This window comes from Zonotrichia albicollis, chromosome 6 (assembly GCF_047830755.1).
Source record: "Zonotrichia albicollis isolate bZonAlb1 chromosome 6, bZonAlb1.hap1, whole genome shotgun sequence".
NCBI classification, from domain to species: Eukaryota; Metazoa; Chordata; class Aves; order Passeriformes; family Passerellidae; genus Zonotrichia; species Zonotrichia albicollis.
The window spans coordinates 26,103,748-26,131,357 of record NC_133824.1 but is presented as its reverse complement, the minus strand read 5'-3'; the positions used below and the strand labels follow the sequence as shown (position 1 = coordinate 26,131,357).

Here is a 27,610-nt window from a genome sequence, read left to right as displayed (position 1 = left end):
CGTGACCACAAGCGGCGCCGCGCGGGCATCCGGGTTCGGTCCCATGCGCGCGGGCACCGCCTCGCGCGGGGGCGGGGCCGAGTCACGTGACGGCGGCGGCGACGGCCGGTCCGGGCCCCGGCGGTGACAGCGGCACAGCCCGAGCCGGCCCCGCCGGTGACAGCGCCGACAGCCCGAGCCGGCCCCGCCGCAGCCATGTCAGCCAAGGACCGCATCGAGATCTTCCCCTCGCGGATGTGAGTGTCCGCCGGGACGGGTCGGGATAGCGCCGAGGGGGGAGCGCGGGGGCTCAGTGCCGTGCCCGAGGCGGCGGGAGCGGCGGCTTTGGGGCGCACAGGGCTCCTCATCGGGGCTCGGCGCTCCGAGTCGGTCCGCCGGTTGTGCTGCGCCGCCGAGCGGGGCTCCCCCGGTTCCCTGGCGGAGCCGCTGAGGGCCGCTGGTCCTAAACTTGACATTCTGCTTCCAGGCTCTACATCGGCTCTGTCCGTCCTCACCGGGCCCGGCAGGGCTCGGCACCGAGATGCCGGGTGTGATGTTTAAAACAATGTGATTACGCAAACCTTACTTCAAAAAAGGAATAATTTTTAGAATGTGTGTGTAGGAAAAAGGGACAAACGGAACCACAGCTTCCCTTAATTTTGCAACACAGGGTACTGCTTCACGAGAGGTTGGCCATAAAGCGTTAAGGAAGTAAAGTGCTGTCAGTGTAGTGGACAGTCAGGTTATTTTCCAGCTCCAGACAGCAAACTATTTGTCATGAAATCAGATGTCTCCTGAGAAGGATTAGAAAGCTGCCAACATTGGAACTAACTCAAACAATTGAATAAAATGCTGTTTAATAACACTGTTCAGTTTGTCTTTGTGACCCTCCAGGACAGACAGACTTTGCTTTTAAGGTAAAAGGCTGCCTCACATCTTCTTGCATAAAAGTGGGTTGCTTGCACATAATCTTTAAAATAAAAAGGATGCCTTGAAGGACAGAAAACCTAAAATAATAATTATTCACTCTGTTTGAGCTCAAGACATATAAAGTAACAGTTTATATGGAAAGATTAATACATTACATGGTAAATGTTCTGTTTTGAAATCTACTATTGCATACACAGGAATGAGTTATTGCATACATTAAGTCATCTGGTCTCACTCCTGCTCTTTGGTAGTGCTTTTTTTCATTCAGTTTAGGTGTCCAAGGAGGGGACACTTCAATCACTTTTGAAAGGTATCTGGTTTTGTGAGGTGGTGTGTCACTGTGGCGTGAGGGTGGTCATGTGCAATATTTACAAGCTCATTTTCAAACGAGGTGACAGACAATAATGTGGGTGCTGTTCCCAAAGGAATATAAGTTAGAAAGGCAAAATAAAGATGTCCTGTGTCTGCAACAATTAATTATCTTAACTGACAGAAGAGGATTTCACATGGTTTACTTTTTAGGTTGGTTTGGGTTTTTTTTTTGTTGTTATAAAATGGCTTGCTGGTATGAGCCTCTTCTGTGCTGGAAATCTTCAATTCCAGAAGCTGCTTGGTTTCCTTGAGAGTAAACAAGACTTTGTTTATTGCACTCTCAGAGCCAGTGAGATCTTGCTCGAACTGGAAGGCCAGCCAGTCTCTGGCAGGTGGTGAACAGAGCAGGCAAGTCAGTCCAAGGTGATGACAGACACCAGCTTGCTGGGAAAGTAAAGTTGCCTTTTTACTCTCTGATTTTTTTTTTTAAATCATAAACATTCATAAAGTATTTGGGGTTTTCAGTTATACATATTTGGTGGATGTTAATGGAGCTATTCTCATCACATGCCAGTAGATGTGGCCAGTAATGGATTCCACTGTGTAGATAGAATCTTAATTATACTTACTTTTTCCAAGGTCAGAGAGGAAGTGTGTAAGAACTTGGCTTGAGCGGTGTCCTTTGTGCCCAGTGGCTGCATGTAGAAAGCAGTACAGTTCCCAATTTCATACAAGAAACCTCTAGGTGATGGATGTAAAGGTGAAAGCTACAGCTAACTCACTAATATCCCTTTGAAATTGTTGCTGCTTTTGATTGTCTTCGATAGCTTGTAAATCTCCCATGCAGCATTTGAGTCTAAGGGAAACCAGAATGTACAACTGCTGCATCTTCTTGCTCTGTAAAATCAGAACATGGCATCAGCTGTTATGATCACATGAAGAATTTGCTTTGTTTGATTTGCCGGAGATGACATGGCAGTAAAAGAACTTGAAAGCAATACCAGTGTCACAGCAGATATTTGGAGTAGTTTGACTTCTGGTACTTCTAAGTCATGAAGAAAAATGAAAACTCTTATTTCCTATTATAGAAGCACTGAAAGATGTCTTGTCAATTTTCCTTTGACTTCACAGATAATAACCTTGTAGTTTTCATTGTTGGTGGAGATAAATATAAATTCCCTTGATTTTAAATGGGAATCTAAAATTCTGCCCTGAAGTGGCCATCTTGTTTTACTGCAATGGTGTTTCATGGTTCCCTCATAATTTCAGTCATATGCATGTCAGAAAACTTCACTAAGTTTTTTCCCAATCCCTTCAGATGATGCAGGATGTTTTTTCTTTATTCCTCTGCTTACCAGGGCCCAGACCATCATGAAGGCTCGTTTGAAAGGCGCCCAAACAGGTCGTAACCTCCTGAAGAAAAAATCTGATGCTCTGACGCTTCGATTCAGGCAGATCCTTAAGAAAATTATTGAGGTAGGTAAATTAGAATTTTCCTTTGTTTGGTTCACTTTACTGTTCTGTCTGTTGTACATTCCTGTTCTTCTAACTTCATTAGATAGGCTGGAATATAGGATGACTTTCTGGCTAACCTGTTTTTTGTAAGTGAGACTACTGAGAACACATGAGCAGAATTCTGGTTTTTTTGCTGCAATGATACAGAAACTTGGAAGAGGTAATGTTCTTCATCTCTTTCCAGAGAGTCTTAGCCTCTGCTTTCTTTTGTGTCCCAAGTTCCCTATCATGATGCTGCCAAATACTTTAGGATTGATGTTAAAATGTTCTGTAGTCCCATTTTTATTGCTTTATCTGGCTTGAGGGGATACTGCACATCTCTAATGTTTCCTGCACATCTATAATGTTTCCTGCATGACTAGGTACACTAGCAAGCAGAAGTTCTGTTCAGATGGGACTTGTTCCTTTAGGAAGAAACACAGGGTCCTGCTTCTTCTTTTGTAACAAGGATGACAAAGCTGAGGTAGTCAGTAGAGCCTGGTACGTGTTGTTCTGCTCTGCCATATCAGATAGGTTTAGTTGTACTGTTTTAGTTGCAGCTGCTGCAGTGTCCATGGTTAGCAGTGGTCCTTTGCAGTGGTCCTTTGTTGCCACCCTGTAGACAAGGTCTCATCATCTGTCATTGCTTCCTATACATTGTCTAAAACACACAGGCTGGTGTTTCTCTATAGTTTTTAGCTACAAGGGCTACAAATCTGTAAAAATTGGGAAAAAAAACAGAGTGGGAGGAGAGTGCAGCTTCACAAAGCTGTAAACATTTGTATGTTGAAAACAAACGTCAGCTGTCTCATAGTATTCCATACAATGTGAGACGAGTATTTCCCTACTGAGCCACTTTATTGTTGTTATTAAACCCCCATGTAATAGAATTTCATGATTAAGACAGATCTTTTGCTTTTTCTGTGAGTTCTACAATGTGAAACAGCTGAATTTTTTTTTTGCCAGTCACCTGAGAATTAGAATTTCCAGATTGAGAGTAAGCTATGCATATAGGACTTGCTCACTCTCTTCAATTTCTTCTCCTTATGCTGCTAGTTATTTATCCTGGAAAAGGAGTAACAATGTGCCTTGTATTTGCTGCATTTTTTTTTAACAGACTAAGATGCTGATGGGTGAGGTGATGAGAGAAGCTGCCTTTTCACTTGCTGAGGCAAAGTTCACAGCAGGAGATTTCAGGTGAGGATTGCTGGGCTTCCATGAGCATAGCCTACCTATGGGAAAGAGCTATCAACAAATTATTATTTTCTCTTTTGGCAAAAAAGGTAAATTCTTAAAGGCACCTAAAAAAAGATAATAGTAGAGGGGATGAACTAAATTCTGTTATGTAAAGGCAGGAGAGAGAGAACGTGCATGATGAAAACTCTGTTGGAAGCTAAACCAAGTGGAAACATGACCAAAATTTTTTGTCCTTGGTTTGAGAAGGTGTTGCTTTTTGTGGCTTGGAATCAAAAATGTAGGGAAGCAAGAATTTATATCAGAGTATTGGACAATTTCTTAATTTGGTCCTTCTTGTGAATTTGAGAGATAGATGTGTGCTCTTTTCTGCCAGTAAGTCACACAGTGATTTTACCAGTTGTTCTTATCTGCTACCTCACTGACCTTTGTCTCACTAGGGCTAGAGAGGGCTGTATGCAGGAGGGGAAACAAATCCTTTTCTTCCAGCAGGATACTTGAATTGTATTTTAATAAATTACAGTTTTGTCTAGAGTGTCTGTGTAATTCATTCAGGTGTGCATGGGGAAGTGTTTAAGATTCATCTGATGGTACTTCCAACTAATGGGGAAGAGCCAAGTGATCAGACACAGTAGTAATCTGTGTGCTGCTGAAGAAAAGTCTTTTTGCCCTTTCATTTGGATATAGTGCTGTTTCCTGTCCTAACTAGTCACTGTGTTTAGCCATAAACAAGTCAGATTCCACCCTGTAAGTAAACTGGACTTCAGCAGAGGAGTTAGCTGTAGGGAGCTGTTCTTGGAAGACCTTAAGTTACTTTGGAATGCTTCAAGATGGATTGTTGTACAAGTCCAAGTTTGTTAATACGGTAGTGAGTGAATAAACTCATTAATGGTCTATAAGAGCAAATACTTAGAAACTGCAATGAACAAAATGTTGTGGCATTGGTTTGCATTTAAATCCTTGAAATTCCTTCCCTTTCATTGTGAAAGAAATCTTACAGGTTGATTAGACTCAATGTTATTAAAATAATTTGCCAGATAACTGGATAGTTTTTTTAGCTATGCTTTGTAAATTTGGTCTAAGACATTTTTAAAGTTATATTTCATAGACTCTGCATCTTTTCCATACTTTGCTGGAAACCTGTTTCTTTCAAAGCTTCTGTGTTAGCTCTGAAGACTTTGCAATGAATTGCAAGGAGAACTGAGCTGACAACACTTTCCAGGTCCTTGCAGCTATTTGATAACTGATTTATCTTGTATATAATGATGAGTTAACAAACCACTTCAATTTTCCTGATTAAGATCTGTGTTTTCTTCCTTACAGTACCACTGTGATCCAAAATGTGAACAAAGCGCAAGTCAAGATCAGAGCTAAAAAAGACAATGTAGCAGGTGACTCCTTTCCAGGCCATGAGTACTTCAACTCATAAGGGAATTGTGGGAGGAGACTTGGAAATGGGCAGGAATGTATCCAAACACTGTCTCCTTTTTTTCTTACCTATCTGTAGGAACAATTGTAATTTGTTGTTTTTTCACATACAGCTAAAGATTTTTATATTTGGTTACTTACCTCTCATAAAATAAAATGAATGTGTGTAAACTGCAGTCAATTTCTGAATTTCTGGACAAAGTATAACTTCCATAGAGCTTTACTGGAAAACAGATCAGGAGTTAAGCCCCAAAGTTAAATAAATTTCAAGCAATTGTCTATCCACACAGTTGTCTGTAAAGAAAACAAGAGAGATAAATCAGGATTGAATGATTGAAATATTCCTTAAGCAAAGAGAACATAGTACTAAACATAATAAAATGGAATGAACCAGAATACTTCCGTGAATTTTTCATGGGTCTTGATCTCTACAAACTCAACACAATTCTGCAGTTCTATGTTAAATGTCAGAACCAGGATGACTTAATTGTTCCAAGCTATGTAGGAATATTTTGTAAACAAAGCTTCTGCCATTACATAATCAGAAGCAAATGGGGTAAAAGTGAGCTGTACTTCATAAATCTGTAACCCTTCATGTCTCTTACATGCGTTTTTCTTCACTCATCAGGTGTAACTTTGCCAGTTTTTGAGCATTACCAGGAGGGAGGGGACAGTAAGTACAACCCAAGTGTTTTCTGTCTTTATGTACTTACAGCCATTCCATGCTCACACAGAAATATTGTCATGTCTTAATGGTAAGTCAATTTACATCACAGGCATAGGGGTACTTCCTTTGATGTTTTGCCTGCTCCTGTGACATGGAGGGATTATTAGGAACTTCTAAGAGATTCTACTTTCCAAAATCAGTGAGTTCTTCAGGTGAGGAGAAGACTTGTATTTCCAGATTTTGAGACTTCTCAGTGTTACACAACATAAACCATTAAAAAGACAATTTGTTAATGAGCAAAGGCTTTAGCTTCTCACTTGATAAGCGCTTTATATCCCTATAGTGTGTAAAGTATTAATTTTTATCTAGTAAGGAAACACTATAAGAGCAATAGTAACAATTTTTGGTTTTTTTCAGGCTATGAGCTGACTGGCTTGGCCAGAGGTGGAGAACAGCTGGCTAAGCTGAAGAGGAACTATGCCAAAGCTGTGGAGCTGCTTGTGGAACTGGCCTCATTACAGGTTGGTGAGAGTTAAAAAAGAACAGATCATTGGTTTCTCACTTTTCTAAAATGAAAGTATCATCTCTCAGTATTTGTAGCTTAATATAGTCCCAGTGCTGTATAAAGTCACAAACCTTTTTTAGCCATATTATTGCTTCAGAGCAATCCTTGTTCTTTAATGCTCAGAAGAAACTTTTTGGGAGAGTTGGTATTTGTAACTGCAAGTGTGCAGTATTCAGCATGCTAGTGACATTAGTAGAAAACATTCTATTTCTATCAAAAACATAGTTTTTAAAGCTACATTATAGACTTGGCTTTCAAGTGCTCTTTGGTTTTGTGTACAGAATTGATGGAAATGCTGAATTTGTCTTGTTATATATTAACTATTTAATCCCATTCCATCAGACATCCTTTATTACTTTGGATGAAGCCATTAAAATAACAAACAGACGTGTGAATGCAATTGAACATGGTGAGTATTTTTCCATTTGGGATGCATAACATTTTTCTGTTTCTATGTAAGATGAGGAGCAGGGTCAATGAAGCCATTCTTTCTTGTTAGAATTTCTCACAAGTTCAAGAATGCTTTCTAAAAATTACGCATATTGCAAGAAAGAAAAAAATTAAAAGCCTGGTGGAATGGACTGGAGGACACAGAGATAAATGAATAGGGAAACATGAGAAAGTAATCAGGAAATTGTATTAAGAACCTACAGGACAAAAGTTGTACAAACATTCTGCAGTCCCTGCTAGTGACTTTGACTTAACTGGTGAAGCCTGTTGACTAGAAGCAAAAGATATGATGTTTCTATGTGTTAAGGTGTTCCAATAGCTTGCAAAATAAACTTCAGACAACTAAAATATATTAAATCACTCTAATGAACTTTAAAACTGTAATGGTGGTGCCCAGTGAAGAGGCTGGTGACTTCTTCATTTTGGATGGAACAGTCCTTATGTCAATAACCTGTGTATTTTTCTTTGATCTGAATTCTTTGTTCTTCATGTTCTTGTTTGTAAATTTGTTTCTTGCCATTTCTTAAGTAATCCCAACATTGGCTGTGCTTCCTTTTGCTGCAGTGTCCAGAGTGCTTTGCTTTGAGTGTTTCAAGTTGCTTTCTGAATTTTGATGTCCTGGATTGAATAACTTTTGCATGTATACAGTAATGTATTTCAGTCCATGTTTCCACATCATCCTTTTCAGCAGTTTTTCATAGACTGGTTTCTTTGAACACACAGGCCTTAACTGCAGCTTATCACTGAGAATATGACTTAGAAAAGGTTTCCTCTGCAGCCTTCCAAATAATTTTGGTAGTGCTGGTAATAGGTTTCTTCTTTCAGTAAATGATTCTGATACAGAGCTTGTGCAGTTTGGTGTGAAAGCTGTATTTAGTGTCTTTTGTTTTGTGATTGTGTTGTATTTGAGTATTTGTTTTCATGACAAATTCATGGCCTTTTTAAATGGATAATTCTGAGTAAAGGTGCTATACTGAAGTTTCTGAAACAATGTGATGGAAGAACATAGTTTTAATTCAAATTTGCCTGCTTGTCAGGAGTTTTTTATATTTTGTACACTTGTCCATCAGGAAATAGTATGATCTTTCATGAAAGACATAGATTTCCCCTAGCCAAAAGGATTACTAGACTGACATCAAACAACATCTGTGCAATACATTAGATACTTCCTGGCAAATTTAACAGCAGTGCCACCTTCCTTGTATTTTTTTTAGTGATTATTCCCAGGATCGAGCGTACACTTTCTTATATCATCACAGAACTGGACGAACGAGAACGAGAGGAATTCTACAGGTAAAAGACAGTCAAAAGACTAGACTGGTCTCTTCCTAACATAGACCATTCCTCAGAAGGGAGTTAAGAGAACTGTTCACCAAATGTGGAAGCAAGCATTGTTAAACATGACCTCATTCTTACTGCACATGGAGTTTCCAGAGCCAGGCACTCACCAATTGCTTGTCTGAAAGTTATAAATGAATCCCTTCTATTAATTTGTACATAGCTGTCATTGTTCTTCCAGAGGGAATGATGTGATACAGTACCCTGAGATATTCTGCTTTAACAACACCTTTGCCCATACAGTCAATGTTCTGGGCCACCTGAAACAAAAATGTCAAATCTGAAATAAATGAAAGAGGAATGAACTTGATTAAATACAAGCAGAATAGTATAATGCAGTGTTTAGGGTCAAGAATATAATTTATAATTTGGTTAAGTTTTTCAATTGCAGCAGCTAGCAATAAAAGCATTTTATTTTTGCCATTTTGCCAAATTTGGTATTTGTTAGAGAATTTTCGTTTCCTGTGGAACTTTTCCACGTAGCTTTATCAAGCTCAAGTTGTATGGTATAGCTACTAACCTGTTGTATGAAAACATATTTGCTTCACAGATAAAGCTGCATTTCTCTTCACAGGCTTAAAAAGATCCAGGAAAAGAAAAAAGTCTTGAAAGAAAAGTCTGATCAAGAACGGGAGCTGCGGAGGGCTGCTGGGGAGGAAAGTGAGCCAGCCAATCTCTTAGCAGAAGAGAAGGATGAAGATCTTCTCTTCGAGTAGCCCTGCACAGTTGCTGGGAGCAGGGGACCCAAAATACAGAATGTCCAGTTGCAATATAATTCAAGACATATTGCCTCCAAGATACTTATGTGGCTTCTCATTTGGTGTCCAAGTCTTGAGTTGAATGGATTGTGGATTTCTCCTGGGAGATTAGAAATCTGGGAACTTGACTACAGCATAGGAGGGAAGGCAGAAATGGGTCAGATGGTTTACTATAAGGAAAGCCTTCTAGTCCATGTTCAGCCCGTTTCTTCACTTAGTAGGAATGACTGTTGAAAGCTGTATTTTTTTTTTTGAAGGATGGCTCTGGATTTGCCTAATCAGATTCATCTAATTGCTCCCCTTCCTAGTACAAGCAGAGAAAAATGTTACTTAGGGAGGAAGATGCATATGATGTTCTTTGCTGCTGAACCAGTAATGTTCAAGTTGCTTATATCCAGTATTGGCACAGCTGAAGTCAAATCCCTGTAAAGGAAACTCTAGTTTTCTAACCTGTTGATGAAATCCACAGTCTTCTGTGATATATTTTTGTTGCACGATTGTTACCATTGGCCTAAAATATCTATGGTTTTAATTAGAGGTTCTGCCAACTTGTGTACTGTCTGTGCTAGAAACAAGTGTAAATTTTAACTGCTACAATACCTGGTGTCTGGCTCGAGTTGCTAGAAGATGAATCTTAAAAGCTTGTTGTGTTGATTTCAAAATAAAACCTCTGCTTCACCCTTTCTCCCTGACATGGAAACCACACAGAATACATCTCTTACAGCCTGTGCCCACATTTTGTTATCTTTAGTGCTTTAAATAAGTAACTGTGGAGAAGTGGATCCCTCCTGCCAAAAGCACATAGAAAAAATCATCTAGCTACATGTTGCTGTAAATCTTCATTGCTTCAGCAGGCTGGCAGGCCAAGCAGGGTTGAATGCACAGCAGTCCATCCTTTCTGCAATTCTCAAGTCCAAGGTTGATCAGTGGAGTCCAGGAGAGTGGCTGACCAGCAGGCTGTCACTAAACCCTGCTCAATTGGAAGAGCTGTTTTCCTAAAGACAGAAGCACACTTAGGTTGTAAAAGACCTCGAAGATCACAGAGTCCAACCTTTGGCCAGTCACCACCTTGTCAGTCCACAGCCATGTCCAGTCATTCCTTGAACACGCTGGTTGTGTTCTTTTTCTTGAAGGCACTGGTTTGCAATCAGCAAACTGAACACATGCCCCAGAACTAATGCTGGGTCATAGTTTCCAGTACTACAAGTCTAGTCTATTCAACGTAAGTATCTTGTTTTAAACATGACACTTAACTGCAGATACAGGGTAACTGCAAGGCATAAATGAACACCTTTAAAAAATCATTTTAGAATTGTATGGATAATAAGGCCATTTCTTTTCTCTTGTGTAGCTGTAGACAGCACAGCTGAATGGTAGGTCCATAGTCTGTTGTAAGATACAGATCCATCTTCAAAGAGAGACACTGGAGCTCTGCAGACCTGTTGCCTCTCCCACAGGATGGATGGTATCAGAAGGTACACAGAACATCCTGCAGGGCACTGATGGGTCACAGCATGTTTCACATATTCAGCAAAGTGGCAGAAAAAAGACTCTCAAGATCCACTACAGGAAGTAAAATTGTACAGTGATTTATTTTAAATCTAGAAATATTTTACATTTTTACATTAGTGTGCAGTTCGTGATGTCTCAAAATAGAGAGTGCAGATATATGTAAAAAAGTAAAATGTGGGGCTAACCACAGGTCTCAGTAAAGTTACCTTAATTATTTAAGGCATGGAACCCCCCCGTCTAATATTTTTAAAAGTCACATTTAATTACATTCAAAAATTCTTTATGCAATTCATTTAACATTTATTTTTAATTAAATCAGGACTGGTAATAATGCAAATACCCTCATTTCAGTCTGATACAACTCACAACAAAGCCTGGGATAAGGCTGAAGTGTTCTACCAGTGATGTCTATGTATTTTCTGTTATTCTCGAGGGAACTAGCACACATTCTTCATTAAACGAGACAGAATGATTTCTTACACAAGGTAGTTCCAGGTCCAAGCTGGCAGCAGATGGACAGCCAGGTACATATTTCAGTGCTGCTCAAGCTCTTCCTTTCAGCAGGAGGGAGACAAAGCTAACACTGGTTAAAAGCTTCATAGCACCTCTATGGATGTCAGTGAGTTCTGTGTGCCTCAGGAATTAGGATCAACTTCAAGCAATATGCTTTAAGTCTACATTCAAAAGCTCATTTGTATGAAAACAGATTCTGTACACCATTTCTGAAAATCTGGGGAGACAAACATGAATGAAATATCATTAATGGCATGATTTGCTGAGACTGATGCTGCCTATAAACACCGAATACCTAAGGGGGTTCAGCAGCCACCTTGAGCTGATTGTGACTGGCAGAATTTTAGCAGCACCTACACAGCTGAGCTAGGTTAACTTTACTCAACATGTTTTACTGCTTTCCACCTTGTCCATAAACATTCAATACCCAAAAGCCTAATGCATTTACAATAATCTTTCTTTAAAAAGGGTAGAATCAATACAATTTTTCCAATACACGTGAACACTGTTGTTGTTATAAGCTATGGATGAAACTGAGAACATGCCTGCAATGTGAGGCAAAAAGCCACAATTTTGAATATCCAGCCCTTAGGCCAACAGTAGCACAATATTATTTCTAATGCTGACTTGAACTAAGATACTCAAGTTTCACCCCATTTTCTTTCTGAAGCATCACTACGTATCCCCACTAATTGCTTAATTGCTTTTCAGCCCTATATATTAATTAAACCAGCAAATAATTTCACTTTCTAGCAAGACAGGAATGCACTCTATACTTCAATTTTTCAACATAAAAATGTACTGATTATTAGTTCAGTACCTAGACGGTTATCTGACAATTTCTTTATATCTGCTCTATACTTTCAGCTCTTTAACTATGGGTGTGAATTTGTTCTACTAACATTTGAAGAAAGAATATATGCAAGACAGAATGGAAAACAGTAACTGCTTTTTTATCCTTCAACATTAGACAGGAGTGACCGACACACTGACATAACTCCAGTGTTTTACCTGTAGGAACAAAGAAACTCTATGGCTAGAAGAGATTTTCACAGTTAAGGTTCTTTGTGCTACCTAAACCAGCCAAGATAGTACTATTCATTTAGTGTCAGTAACAACAGCCCCACTGCAGATGCACAGCCACAGTAGTTAAACCTTCACAGGCAGAATCATCTGAGGATGCAGAGATGTTCCCACCTGCTTTGCAGAATGCATCAGGATACAGACCTTACCTTTTGTTCCCTTATTTCAAGTTTTTTGTTTTAACCATTAAAAATATTCCCCTTTCTTGTGACTGCTCAGTCAGTTACCAGTGTTTTACACATATTTTCACTGCAGTACTGAGCAAATGCAGGGCAATAAGTTGGCTAGCGAATTACAATACTCATAACACAGTAGCTACATTCAGCTATTTTAATTCCAGTTAGTTGTCCATTAGTCCAACAGCCACAACATGAACCGTTTGCAGAGATTAAAAAACCCCACTGTCTTCCAATGTTCAGCACATCAGTCTGTATTAGTCAGTATTCTGTTATAAAACATGAGAATTTTAGTTGACTTTCAAGCAGCATGTCTTATAACTATATATTTTCACAAAAATATAACCTCTGCCTTTCTGTCTCTACAAGTCTGTGAAAAACAGCAGCTCCAATCAGTTGGTATGTTTTAAAGAAAATACCATAAAAATATCACATCTAGAAGTTCAATATAATAGTCATCTTTGATTGGACCTAAAATTACTGTGCAGTCAAATCTGATTTTAAAAGTCTGACTAAAAAGACACAAGGATCGAAATATTTACATTATACACATTTTTCAATACAGTGCTACTAGAAAGTGGAATGTTTGAGAATTAAAATATTAACTCAAGCCTCACAGGGCAGCTCCAGACCAGAGCAGAATCTTCATTCTGTGTATTTTTTTGAACAGGAGAGGTTTCTCATTGATATTTTTCATGTGTAGATTATTCCTCTGCCCAATGATCTGTAGAATTATGCTCTTGAACTAGCATCATGTCCCACAAACTCATTAAGTTAAGTGTTAAATAACATTCATATTTATAACTATGTGACAGCATGGACTATATATATACATATACACACAAACACACGTAAAATCTTTGTCCTAAGGGTGATCCTAAGTTAAAAAAGTGGATTTATAAAAGTAGTTGCTAGAAAAAAAATCTACCTAAAGCTTTAGATTTAGTACTGATATGGTCTCCATTTCTAGACCACAGAGAAAGAAAACCTGGACAACTTTTAGATCAGTTAAACTGGCTCACAAGCTGGTCAGCGTATTTTTCAGTAATACGCAATTTCACTGGCAAAGGATGCTGCCGCTGAGGTCTGGAGCTCACATGCATTTGTACTAGAATTGGGCAGACCTACACGTGATCTGCTTGGAAAGGTAACTAGATTGATGTCCTTCTGTCCCTTGGAACTGCTCTCATCGTAGCCAGGTGGAGGGCACCCACTGGGGTTCTGTGTCGAGCTTATTTATTAACCGAAGTAACTCTTGATACGCCTTATCAAGATCAGAATTCACAATTGCTGTATCAAAGTAGTGGCCATTGTTCTGTTCCATCTCCCTTGTCTTCTCTATGATTTCTCTCAGCTCTTCTGGCTGCAATCAGAAACAGAGAGTTAGTGTAGGTGCGTAAGCTTCTTCCCCACAGTAACAGCAGGGAATGGGAACAACTCCATTTCTTTACACAAACACTCCTGGTGTTGCTACTGGCTTTTGAAAAGTTTACAGGAACACTCAATCATGATCCATATTTGAAAGCTAAGGGCATTCAAGACAATCTTGACTGATGGGCTATGAGTGGCAAAGAGTAAATAACTGGCCAGGCTGAAGAAAATGAGGAAGATTAGCACTGCTCATTGCACAACACTGGACCCGTGCAGAACAAGGCAGCATTCTGCTGGCACCACCAACACCTAACAGCCCATGGAGACAGCTGACACTGGTGACACTGCAATACACAGCAGTGAGAGCCACACGTTTAGGTTGACCAAATCACCATAACATCAGGTGAATAACATTGCAGAAATATGGAAAACACCACTTGGGAGCTAGAAGGGCATATGTTAAAAGCAAGAATATTGCAGTGTAGATAAATGATACAAAGGCAGAAGTAGAAGTGTTTTGATTTCAGACTTTTTCTTACACTTAGATTCTAAAAGTGTGTTTATTTTTCTCAACGTATTTTTGGATTGTGTGAAGAAATATTCAGGTTTAATTTTTGAGATAATATGCTAGGGAGGATATTTCAAAAGGAACTTCAGGCCTTCAGGATTTTTTTCTTAGTCATTACACACTCTTGATAAAATCAGAGCAACATTGGAGCATACATGCAAGAAATACCCTTTCCTTTATCAGGAAAGGAATTTAACTCGGTAGCATGTACCCAATTAAAATAAATACAACCCCAATACAATTAATCAGAAAGAAAATAGGCACAGTGTAACATCAAGAAATGCACCCCTTTTTATTGCAAATGGATTCCTTGAATATTGCAACAAAAATCCAGAACATAAGATGCAATATTTATATCAAATAAAGTTTTCTTCATGGCATAAACATGAAGGAAGAAACATCCATTTAAAGACTATGATTACATTTGACACGGGGAGGAAAGGAAAAAAGGAAATTTCTTCTGTTTCAACACTTGGGCTTTAATGGACTTTAAAATCTTGAACACAAGTAATAAATCACCCTTGCATCAAACAAGGAGAGCAAAACAACAGTCATAGAACACAGTGAGTTATAATACCTGAGCAACAGCTGTGTCAGGAATAACTGTGAGTTATCTTGGGAAGATTGTTTTCCCTTAGTGTGAACTGCATTATATTCAATTAGTACTTTGAAGATACTGTGGTGGCAAAGGGCACCTGCCAATTACTACAGGGTAGATTTCAGTAAAAAAGGTGATGATGAACCTATTCCACTGCCTGTGCAATAAGCACTTGGTATATCATAGTCTGATAAGGAACTTTTCTAAGCTTTCAGATGTCCTGGTTTATTCTTTGGCTTTCAAGTCCATTCTGTAGAACTAACTTCTGAGAAACTAAATAATCTCATAAGCTCAGATCTTTGACATGACTGGTTAAAAATGAAGAGTGATCCCACAAGATCAGGCATTAAAATAATTTTAGCTGAAGAGTTTTGGATTTTCAAGTAAATGCTTTTCCAAAGGCACGTACATTCTGAAATGAAAACCAGTAATCCTTTGCTCCATTAGAATTACTCCCAGGTTTAGAGGACAAAACTGAGTTTTCCACAGTTTTGAAATAAAAGGTCATGTTTTTGTACCCAAATGCAGGGACCCCAGTGCAGACACTGTGCCCCAGGATTACTGAATTAGCAGTGCATTCCCTTGCGTAATACCTCACATCCCTTTAAGCAAGAGCATCCTGAATGAACCCTTCCCTTAGCATTGTGTGCCTACCAACCTGGAGCACAACTACACTGGTTCACTGCAGTGCTAACTGCCAGTACCATCACCGTGACCCCATCCCAAGGAAGGAGATTTATGTGCATTTATTTGTTCACCAAACCCAGCATGGTTTCAGAAGAAGTGTAAGACACCTTACCTTAGGATTTTTCCCTTCTTTGGCCAATAAAGCACGAAGTCTTTCTTGTGAAGGTGGTGCAACAAATATAATATATGGCTTCAAGTCAGAGTTACGTAGTGTTTTCAGTGACTGCAAAAACAGGTTTACATATTTAACAGTTTCCACCCAGGAAAAGGGCATTTATTTATGCACTATTCACATGCTATAACATACAATACGCTCTTCAAACATAACTGTACAATATATTAACAGCAATAGAATTAACTGTAACAGCATTCAGAATTCAGACGCCATTTCCTACAATTTATTTATATTCCAACATTTTTCAGCTTCATAAAACTGAAATATTTATTTTTTTTCAAGAATATTCTTCATAACTGAACAGAAGGAACAGATCTTTTGGTATCCAAAAACAATAAAAAGGTTAGCTACATTGAACTAGCTGTTGTACAATTCTAAGAAAAGGTATCAGCTTTGAACAGGGAGAAGAGTCTTTAAGTATTACAGATTACTTGAAAAACTACAGTTTAACCTTTTGTGTTATGAAGATTAAAATAGAAGACATCAGATGCATTATTACTGTATGTGTAGCATTTTGTTTTGTCAGGTTTGTCTTGGGATAAACAACTTGTCTCGAGATAAATTTTTATAGCCACAGAATCAGCTAAATTTTTAGTTATGAATTTTCATCTCATGACATACTTTGCAATGCCCATAAGCTATGCTAGTGCAGTATCACATGGTCCCAGCTGGTGATGACTAACTGATGACTAACCATAGCTTCAATACTACCACCCCATCTTACTGATATGGCTGAGTTTTAGGGCTTTTTTTGCAGCATCTACAACAGCAGCAGGCCTCATACATATCATATGTATCAGAAAACAGGCTGCATTCCAGGGCTCAGCCTCTTACCATGTTTGACTAAATTTCCAAATAGAGGTATACAAGCATAGTTTTTCTCTTCATAACCAAAAGGTCACAGCTAAATGTTTTTTTTCAATACTGTTGATGTGATGTACTTCATTTCTGAACTGCATTTGGAAACTGCACAAACATTCCTGAAATGGAATTTCCAAGTATAATCACAAACAATGTCGTCTCTATCTTCAAAAACCCCAGAGATCACAGAGTAATTGGAAGATGGAGACAAAGATTTTATTTTAATTCATTTTTAATTTTAGATGGTTTCCAGATACTTTAAGGTGGTGAAAACTAAGACCCCTGTCAACTGCAGCACAGATAAAGATGTGCGTATTTGCAAACAAGGAACTCAATAGAGTCAACTGAGCATCCTGGCATTAACACAAATATGGATCTTGAAAACACACTCATTTTATGAACCAGAGAGAGAGATAACTCACAGCAGCTTCTACAATGAAAACATGACAGGCAAGAGCTTTGCCATACCTGGGTATGAAGATTTAAAAGGCAAATCTTGCCCGAGTTGATGACTTGCCGCACGGAGTCGATGCTCGTTCCGTACAGGTTCTTCTCAAACTCCCCGTACTCAATGAACTTCCCTGCAGCTATGTCACTCTCAAATGCCTGTCGGGAGATGAAATGATAATCCCTGCCAGCTGCCTCAGTCTCTCGCCTACTCCGAGTAGTATCTACAAAAAAGGAATTGAGACAGTGATACATGTATAGAAGCGAAAAAAAGAAAGTTTTTTTTCTTAGCAGGCATATTGCTAATCATGCAAACACAACCCCCATGCCCTCCCCAGCCCAACACAGGAAATACCCGTGAAATCTGTGTATTTAATTTTCTACAATAAATGTCCCTGATCAAATTAAGTTGTCAAACTTCATTTAGAGGTCTCTTTTACATTAACTAGAGGAAAAAAATAGTAAGCTACAAAAAGAATAGTTTTAACTGTGCAGTTGTGTTCTGAATGTGAAAACAGGTATTAGGTGTTTTTTCAATAAATATGTATTGCTGAATGGTTTGTAAACATAATCTAGGGTACATTAAACATTAAAAATATAATATTCACTGAAATACAAGTGGTTTGGGAGGGCACTAAAGCCACCTAAACTTAAATTTATGCAGGACATTTGATTAAAAGTTTTTTGCCCATTTATGTTGGCTTCTTTTTGAACTTCTGTAACTCCCTCCAATTATATTCAAACCGATATAAATGCATGTCTTATAATGCCTCTGGAACTCTGTGTTTGTAACACTGGATTTGCATTAACTTCCCTTTTTTCAAGAGCGCAATATATCCTGCCCAAAGCCCCAAGCTCCCAATGACTATTTCCAACAGAACAGGATTTGTCTGCAGCCCAGGCTTGGAACAAGGGTCCCCGTGTGCTGTCACACTCACGGGGCACAGCGGTGGCAAAGCGATCCACCTCGTTATTCATCAGTCTCTGTCGCAGCTCGTTCTGCCCGCAGTTCTGCGGGCCAATCAGAACGATGGGACGTTTCCTATTTGCTGGCTGATGGTACAGTGACATTTCCTCATAGGTCAAAATTTCCTCATTGTCATAATCTTGAGAGAGAACAATAAAACGGTCACAAAGTACTCTACTGCCAGTTTCATGTATTGCCTGTCATGCAGTATCAGATTTCAGACAGTTCCTGAGTCTCTGCCCAGCATCTGAGTCACCAAAGCAACAGAAGCCCAAAGACTATCATGTGCCCAAGTATGATGAGAATTTTTTCCCTTTCTTGGGGGGGGGGAAATTCCACTTATTACTCTTCATATAACTAGTAGCACAAACCCAAGAAACAACTTTTTTTTGCAGAAAATGTTTCTAGTACAAGAGTAACACTTTATAGCCAAAGGCAGCAACTATCATCCCAATCCCAAAGTACTTTTGTAAGAACATAGCCTATAAAATCTGTCAAGTTTCCATTTATGAAGTTTAATTATGCAGAGTGAGATTATATTACAAAGCTGTAATAAATTGGTTCATCATTGTAAAATGATGAGTGCTTCTATGCCTAAAAAGTTATGTTTTTTTCTCTTATTATCTGATCTTTATTAGAGACACTACAAATCCTTTCATGTCTTTTACATCTTTCACTAAACGCTACAACACAACATAGCATTGCTCTTACACAGAACTTACTGCTAGAATTTCTAACATTATATCTTGAATTCTCTTCACAATCTTTTATAGTTGTTTATAATCACATACATTGTACAAAAGTTGTTCCTTACCATCATTTTTATTTGCATTGTATAAAACCTTTTTCCGTTTCTTTTTGTTCTTCTTTGCGCACCAGAGTTTTCCTAAACAAAATAAAAATTATGACAATCAAACACCCATTCAACAAAAATCTTCCTATTCTGCCCATGTTTTGGATCTTTAAATTGGAGAATTTATTCTGCAGTTTTCAGAAGGCATAATATCATTTTATTAATTACAATGCTTTAGTGTATTAAGCAAATGTCAAGGACTTCAACCAAGTCACAGCAGATCAAGTTCTTTATGAAAAAAGGGGCTTTCCAAATTCTCTACATCATACTAATTACAGCACACATAGTTGTGAAAAACCCACGTGATTTATACAACAAAGTGTTACATTCAGACTTTTATTTACATGAAGAATTTCAAAGAATCATCCCACTTGTATTACAAATAAACAAAAAGGAGATTTTTCTACAACTCCACCATGACAAGATTCTGTGTAACACTAATTAACACTGCTACAAAAGATTTTTTTTTTTAATCCCACCTGATTTTTCAGGCTCCTTGTCTTCTTCTATGGTTTGCTTCATTGCTTCTCTTTGTTGCTGAAAACTTTTTCCTTGATGCATTAAAAAAAGCACAAGAGTCACTAACATTTAGAAACCATTTCCATGCTTTTTCATAATGACTTACTAATTTAACTCTTTCCTAATCTTTCACATCTCTGAAGGTTCTAGTAGAAAGTAACATACAAAAGAAATTTTAAAAGACAAACCAAAATTGCTGCAAAACTGATTTATTACATCAGAAATATATTCATCAAGAGAGACTTGCAGAGTATTTGTTGTATACTAAACAGTTTTGCCTGGAAAAGTGAAAGTACAGGAAAGACTACATTTCCCTACTAAGATGATGTAATTTTCTAATTATTTTTGTATGTCAAATGTGTTCTATTTATATTAAATATTTTGAAATTCAGTTTAAAATAGATTAGCCTGTATTTAAATCAATGTTTCACTCAATTTATTCAAGCTTCATCAAGTTACAGTGTGATATTCTATGGAATTTGAAAAGTCTTTTGTTCACCATGTTTAACAAAGCAGCAGGTCTTTAATGAACTAGGCTACAACATATATTACTATGCAAAAATTATGAACAGACTTCAGTCTGAAAATCCTGTTATCCTGTTATTCCTATCTCAACACTGAGAAAGGAAGTCTGCCACAAGTAACTGAAGCCCTTTGTTAAGTGAAAACATGCTGAAAAGTGACCACAAATAGGTATTGTATCAAGTGGTTTATTTGGAAAAGGTAGGGAACCTCAGAGCTGCACCCATCTCTAGAGAGCAAGTGGGCTGCAGTCCCACATCTCTGCTGCAGCCAGCAGAGGGAACTCTGAATCTGCTGAGTCCCCATGGTGGAGGAATGAAGGAAGAGAAGAGCAGCTCCTGAAAGGGGCAGTGAAAGCAGAAGTTTTACTCTGCATTTAACTCCAGACATGGCGATGCCCAACAGTAGGCTCTGTTGCAAATGGTTCAAAGACACAGATATATTTAAGACAATAGATATTAAAGAGTACACAAGTCTTTAAAAACCTGAGTACTGCTCCTGTGTGGCTATAATAACTAACTTGACTGACCGTCACACTTTTTCTAGAGCTTTATTTACCAGGGATAAGGCCTGCCAGTGGCTGATTATCTTCATCTCCATCTCTGTAAGCCTGCCACCAGTTTGGATCCTCTTGACTGATCACATGGAGTATGTCTCCTTTTTGAAAAGACAGGCCTAACTCTCGGCAGGGCACGTAAGGGTCATCAGAGGGATCGTAGTCAAAATGAGCTTTCACGTGTATCTGCAGGAGATCAAATGTTAAAAAAAGGGAAAACACCTCAGTGACTTCTCTTCCTGTGACTGCATTAGAGCTGTGATATATAAAAACTCCAAGCTTCTACAAAATGGAAACTTTATCTGGGGCATACAGGAGGTACTGGAATGGAATCATTAGGTTAGCAATGGAAAAGACACAGTGGTGCTAGGCTGGACAGAAAGGGTTGAATTTAACATGCAATTTCCTCAGCACTGTAGGAGACAATGCCCCCAGCTACTGATTTAAGTTCTGTGCATTCAAAAATCACCAGAGGTATTGTGATTGCTTAAAGTGCCTAATAAACACACAGACTGAAACTCATCTGCTGGACTTAAAGTGAAGTTTCACTTGTAAAGTATTTTGTCACCAATCATTAATGTCTGGGCATTTTTTTCTTGAAACATTCTACCTTTTCCTCCCAATGCATATTCTCAAATTTCGACAACCCAAGTTTTTTTCATACATACATACATACATACATACATACATACTTTATATATATACAGACACACACAAAATACAGAAATTCAAAATAAGAACCTGAGAACCACAGGAAGTTCTACTTTTAAAACTTCTTTCAGAAACTGAGTTAAAATTGTACTAAGAGTTTCAGTTTAAGTTCATTAATAATTTTCAACACTTAATTCAGGTGTTAGTCTGATCACAAGTAAAATAAATTTAAATTGCTAAGTTTTAGGTTTGTTCCACAATGTAAAGGACCTGCAGAAGAACTTTTAACACACTACTGGTAAAACAAAGTACTCTTCACCAAGCACAAGAACACCTGTAGAGCTACTTACAACTGTCTCCTTCGCAGGGGGTGGCTTGCTCTGCTGACTGGGAATCAATACGAAGGTCAGAGTCCCATGCATGTCAGCCTGAAAGGAAAGATAGGCTCTTCATATACAGCATCAAAATATGGCTTAAGGTAAAGGATTTTAATAAATAATACATTATAGAAAATGCTTTAAAAATTATCATTAGAAGTTGTTCCTAACAGTGCATCATCTACCACTTAGCTGGTTTAAAATATACAGTACAGACAAAGATGCAGTGATTCAGTAAGACTAGAAAGCAAAGTGTTGATACTCAGATTTTAAAAGCCTAGCTTTCTTGAATATAAAATATTTCTATTTGAAATGGAGCAGCTGCTGTTCTGTCAAGCAGAGACGTAGGAGAAATGGATAGTTGTTCTGTTCAAACAGACAATTGTTCTTGTTCTGTTCAAAAATACCAACAAGTGGGTCTACTGGAATGTAAAAAATATATTAAAAATTTTAATTTGTCTAGAATTGTTAAAATGGAACAGTGCTTTCAAATCTAAACATTTGTACAATGACTTTATGTGGTTAACACTACTAAAGAATTAAAAACACTGTTTAAAGATTTTTCTAAGATACTCAAATCTTGCATATGTGAATTGCTCAATACCAACATTGTAGTCATCCTTGATAAGAAAGTAGAACATAATAAATGTCTTGCCTTTATCTTCTTTGTTTACATACTTCCACTTGCAGAATGGGTTTACAGACATAAAAAAATATCTTGATAAAATGCAAGTGACAACCTGTGACACGGTCTACAGGTGTTTCACGTCATATACACCATTCTATGAACCTTAACACAACAATTTATCCTGTATAAAACAAGAAAATGCATGTATCTCAGAAAATTCAGAACAAAGGCTTAAATATAGTAAATTTAATTTGAACAAGCTCCATTGCCTGCAAGAAAGGAAAACCCATTATTTTCAGTCCACAAGGAATGTATATAATCTCACAGTGATCATGTGAAAAGTCTAGGCTAAAAGTCAGGTGTAGTTATTATCATTTGAGTAGGAAGTAGTGAGGCAAAACTAAGGAGGGAAGTAATTTCTTTCTCCTGTGCTTGAAATGTTTTGGGGAGTCTAAAGTATTTTAGAACTTCATTTCCAGATTACAAAACAAAAATGATGACATATAAAGGATAAAAAGTATTATTTTAAATTCGTTGCATTAAAAATATACTCTAAAAATCCACAAGGTTGTGTTTATTTTTCATTTTCAGCAAATTGATTTTCTCTTATGCTAATGTAATTCAGCTTTACACCTTTTCTTTTTTAACCCTAGGCTGCTGGAACTACTCAGGAGCAGAATAAGCTCTCTGCAGAGAACAAAACTGCCAGACTTGAACTACTGTTAATCACCTCCAAAACAATCTTTTCAGAAGCACAGGAGTTAGCCAAATATGGCTTTATAAAATACAGATGGCAATGGAGACAATCACAGAACATGAAAAATCTCAGATCTGATGCAAAAAAAAGGACATTCAAGGCTTCCCAAAGAATTGTAAGCATCTTTCTAATTGATTTAAAAACAGTAAAACAAAAACCCCCAAACCTCACACATTTCTGCTTCTACTTCCTTCCACTTGATCTCACTGGATGAAATAGATGAAAAATTTTAACATCAAATTTTAGAAGAAAGCCCAACTGAAGATGGAAATTGTCCATTAAAAACCAGTGTCTAACTGTACCATAAGACAACTTCATCTATGGACATTGCTGTCTCCTATTCCTACAATACACAACCTACAGCTGAACCTCTTTGTCCCGATTCTGCTTTGTCTCTAGAGCATAAACCTACTAAGTAATTTGAAGATTTACTAAATATGTTTCTCCTCTTTCCCGCCTCGCAAACTCCCTACTAAATAAGTCCTAGTTGATATTTCCAATGTTTTGTGTCAAAGTCAAAAATTAACCTCTTACAAAAAATCATTTTTATCTGTTTCCACTTGGACAATATGGTCTTGCCTGCTGCAATTGGACCAAAGATTCAGAGTTGGGTTCTGGGTGTCTTGGACACTGATCCAAAGCAGGTACCAGGGAAAAGTGTGAAAGGGATGAAATTGGGCAACAGAAAATACTGGTGGTAATTGCCAGCTTTTGACATTTTTCTCACAGTGCCTTTTTGAAAGTGAGTACTTCTAACTTACTAACTCCTGATGGATTTCTTGCCTAGCTGCTTTTAAACTAAAGTATAATTTTGTCATGAACGGTGTAACAGACAAGAAAATGTCTATGCAAGCAAACTGCTAGACAAAGGGCTTTTACCAGGCATGAAAGAGTAGTAAGTCTAGTCACAGAAAGGTTCCATGTGATACAATTGGTGGTGGGTTAAGTCTGGCCAGCAACTTAAGCACCAGCCAGCTCCTAACACACTCCACTCTCCCAGCAGGCTGAGGGAGAGAATTGGAAGACCAAATGCAAGAAAAAAATCTCATGGGTGAAGGTAAAAACAGTCTAATAAGTGAAGTGGAAAAACTCCAACTCAACAAGTGATGCAAAAGCAATCACCACCCAGACTTTACTGCTCAGCCTGACGTTACATGGCCATTCACATCACTGTGGTCAATTTGGGTCAGCTGTCCCAGCTGTGTCCCCTCCCAACCTCTTGCTCACCCCAGCCAGCTGCAGCCAGCAGTGAGAAACAGAGAAGGCCTTGACACTGTGCACGCACTGCTCAGCAACAGCTAAAACACTGTGCATTATCAACACTGTTTCAGTCTAAACCCAGCACCATATAAACTGCTATAAAGAAAATTACCTACAAACCAGCCACACATTTATTACTTGTGGACTGAATCAGAGACAAAGATGAAAAATGATGGCTTTTCAGAGCTAAACAAAGTTTTCTTAGAAATCATTAAAAGTAAATGTGAAGATAACATCCTGACGCTTCCACATGTGTAGGCTTCATTTTTGCAGGTAACAGCAATTATACTTGTCAGTATCATCCTATGTGTCAGAAAGAAAACTTGAAATGTACCTCCACATATGAACACCAGCTACCAGAATGAAAATACTTCTGAAGCTAAACATGAGTAAAATGACAAGCAGAGTCAATAGGCTTAAGACTTATGAAATGAGTATTTATTGCAAAGGAAATAAGAAGTGTTCCAACTCACCAGCAAGTCAAAAACTTCATTAACATCTTTTCCACGGATCTCAATGCCATTGATCTCCAGAACTTCATCCCCTTCATGCAACAGCCCACTCTTCTCTGCAGCACCTCCTTTGACTATACGACTGATGATAACAGAATCCATTTCATTGCGAACAGTAGCACCCTGTGTAGCACCAACACATTCTGAATTTATTACACATATGAAACTCAAAGCCATCTATTGTATATATTCCAAGCACGTGGAAAAACTATGCTGAAAGAGAATGCAAGTAACAGCTTGGATGCATACACACAATGCTCCAGTTCAAAAAAACCACTGCTTAACTCCTTCAACCTACACTAAAGGCTGAACAATTTAATTGCTCTACACCATAAGATCCATTATTTTTTTATAAAGATACTCTTTGGAAAACACTTGTTTGAAAGATGCAAATAGCAGATGATAACTGCTAACTGCTAAACAAACTCCAAAATCAGACACCAGCCAACCAAAAAAAACTACACATGGTTGGCACAAGGTTTAAGCTGCCTTGCAGCAAGCTTGGGATAGTGACTCTTGCCAAGATCTATCCAAACCCAAGCTGATAGAAGTTGTACAGATTTAACATGGTAGTATGGCTACTGCCCAATTCAAGTTAAACACAAGTTTACTGTCTATGACTGTTTCTCATTTTGGAGGGAGGGAGAGTGTTTACAAGTTAAACACTACCTTGGCATTGGAATTCCTAACATTTCATAGCAATCTGGAAAGGACAAAATGGGTTACTTCCTCTACATACAACTGAGTAAGCACCAGTACTTACCAAGGGAATATCCCGAGCTTTCTCAATGCGAACTATTTTAACTGTCTCCCCTCCATACATGCCAACATTCTCATAAATCTTTTCATCTGTCATAGGCTCTGGTTGCATTTCTTGTTCTGCAACCTTATCATGAGCCAGTAGAAGTGCCTAGTGTTAAACAAAATCAGCTCAGTTACAGAAAATATCACACTTGATATGCATACAAAACAGTAGATAAAATTCTGCAATTTCAACGGTCTCTGCAGATTATAGAACTTTGAAAACTGACTCAAATAATAAAAAAAAAATCATTTATCACAGCTACATAGAACCTACTTTTTTTCAAAACTTTCAGAATAGAAAATAACATAAAAGCAATTTTGAACACAACTGTGACTGTACTTTTATCTTATCTGTAGTAAACCAATGTCTGGTTTTTTAGTATGTATGTATCTGCAGACTCAGAATAAGTTTTGCAGAGAAAACTACTTTTACACCACCACCCCAGGACAAAATTTCCATTATGCACCCAAAGGTAAGCATGAAACAACTGCCAAAGGTAAAAACAAATAAACAAAGTAGCTTGTGTTGCTCTGTTCCCATTGACCTACTGCTACATTGTTTATGTGTAAATCACCCTGTAATACATATAGACTGTAGCAAGGGCTGAATACAATCATGTACTACACTTCATTTAAAAGTTCCATTAGTTTCTGGAAATTGCAAATTCCTTATCCTAGAAAAATTAGGGTTGAGGAATAAAATTCATACTTGCCCAGTCAGCCGAAGGCAAAAAATAAGTTACACTGAAAACAGTATCAAGAAATAGATCCATTAGATTAGAAGTTTCATTTTGTTTACCTGCATGTGAGGGGCATTCAGCAAAGCATTAAGCTCCTGTCCATCCTTATGGTGGCTGGGTTTCAAAACACTCTGTACCTAAAAAGAAACCAAGCAGTAAAACTAAATCTAGCCAGTGATTTATCAATCCTCCCTCTCCTACTCAAGCATAACCCCCTACTTGCAATAACTCATTTTACTGAAAGCAAAGAATATCCATGTAGCTGTTACACTACTGCTGATTAATTAATCTGGTACACATTAGGAAAACACACAATGAGATCACAGGACTAACCCAGCACATCTTGCCTCAGTAACAATCTTCCAAATCTAACTTGGTATGCAGTACCTCACACAGATTTGTCAATATCAGAGACTGGCAATGAGCTCAGGTATCATAAAGATGCACACAAAAAAAAACCTCTAGACAGTGAAAGTTAGTGATTTCATGGCAGTGAAATCAGTCACAATGAAGTGTTTTATGAGACTATGCTGGGCTTTTAAATTGGAGTAATTTCTTATTAATGTGACTAGCCTTCCTCTTCCTTAAAAGTAGATTATCATATTCTTATTATGCAAACTATTTCCACCAGCAGCAAGGCCAAAGATTCTGAGACAGGTTTTGCAATGCATCCTGGAGCTCGTCTCAGGAAGTGCGCAAATTAAAACTTCAAAAGGTCCCTCCCTGATTCCTCTGGCTCCTTCCAAAATGATCCACACTAACACAAGGATAGTTTTTGCTCAAACAGTTTCAGCTGCCAAAATAAGTTTTCCTTCTCATACAGTTACTAAATGAGCCTTGCCATCATCTCTTGCCAATACTGGGATGCTCATACAGAGAGCCAAGAGCAGGGGAGTGCTCTTACACAGAAGTGAGGCTGAAGATGCTTTCCAAAGCCATTGTGCTCTGGCCTCATCTGACCAAAGGCACACAAGTGCAACAGCACAAATGAATCCAAAGACATCAAGAGTACATTATACAAATCAGAGCAGCAGCTTTCAGAAAAAGAGAAAACATTTTGTTCAAGAGCTTTTGACTCTTACAGATGAGGTAATGTGACATCAGAGAAACAAGAAACCAAAAGTTTTAAAGAGAAAATAATTCTGCTTTCTGTATGATCTAACAGTATCTAAAGGTCAGAAAAGCATCTGTATTAGGAGCAATTAGCTACAGAAAAGCCAACAGCTATCTTGGATGCTACCAGAAAACAGCACAGAAAACTTTCAAGTCACAACACTTTTAAATTCTAGGAGAAGCCACTAAATGAACTGTGCCCATGGAGCAAGATCCTCAGATTGCCAAGACAAGTGTCACAGTGA

The 27,610-nt window shown here is 38.1% G+C and overlaps 2 protein-coding genes across 2 annotated transcripts in view; one reads left to right on the top strand and one right to left on the bottom strand.

The window, feature by feature from the left end:
- Positions 1–40: 40 nt before the first annotated feature.
- On the top strand, positions 41–9,807 carry ATP6V1D (ATPase H+ transporting V1 subunit D). The gene is made up of 9 exons (XM_074542839.1): positions 41–236; positions 2,580–2,697; positions 3,833–3,912; positions 5,233–5,300; positions 5,966–6,010; positions 6,422–6,525; positions 6,912–6,978; positions 8,234–8,312; positions 8,932–9,807. Exons 1-9 carry the CDS (start codon positions 196–198, stop codon positions 9,071–9,073), a joined length of 744 nt encoding a protein of 247 aa, XP_074398940.1. The 5' UTR covers positions 41–195; the 3' UTR covers positions 9,074–9,807.
- The window catches only part of PALS1 (protein associated with LIN7 1, MAGUK p55 family member), a 56,713-nt gene continuing 38,408 nt past the window's right edge, over positions 9,306–27,610 (bottom strand). The window contains exons 4-14 of the mRNA XM_074542837.1: positions 26,312–26,389; positions 25,472–25,618; positions 24,670–24,831; positions 21,525–21,602; positions 20,526–20,709; positions 19,406–19,477; positions 18,888–18,959; positions 18,045–18,212; positions 17,128–17,330; positions 15,736–15,846; positions 9,306–13,762 (exon numbers count right to left, since the gene is read on the bottom strand). Coding sequence (XP_074398938.1) covers positions 13,586–13,762; positions 15,736–15,846; positions 17,128–17,330; positions 18,045–18,212; positions 18,888–18,959; positions 19,406–19,477; positions 20,526–20,709; positions 21,525–21,602; positions 24,670–24,831; positions 25,472–25,618; positions 26,312–26,389 — 1,452 coding nt within the window. The 3' untranslated portion in view covers positions 9,306–13,585. The remainder of the gene's footprint in view (positions 13,763–15,735; positions 15,847–17,127; positions 17,331–18,044; positions 18,213–18,887; positions 18,960–19,405; positions 19,478–20,525; positions 20,710–21,524; positions 21,603–24,669; positions 24,832–25,471; positions 25,619–26,311; positions 26,390–27,610) is intronic.

Bases quoted from the DNA above. Each gene is read 5' to 3' on its own strand.
- ATP6V1D (XM_074542839.1), top strand. From the start codon at position 196: ATGTCAGCCAAGGACCGCATCGAGATCTTCCCCTCGCGGAT. The intron at 6,526-6,911 runs GTTGGTGAGAGT...CCATTCCATCAG, and splicing joins TGGAACTGGCCTCATTACAG to ACATCCTTTATTACTTTGGA. The intron at 8,313-8,931 runs GTAAAAGACAGT...TTCTCTTCACAG, and splicing joins GAACGAGAGGAATTCTACAG to GCTTAAAAAGATCCAGGAAA.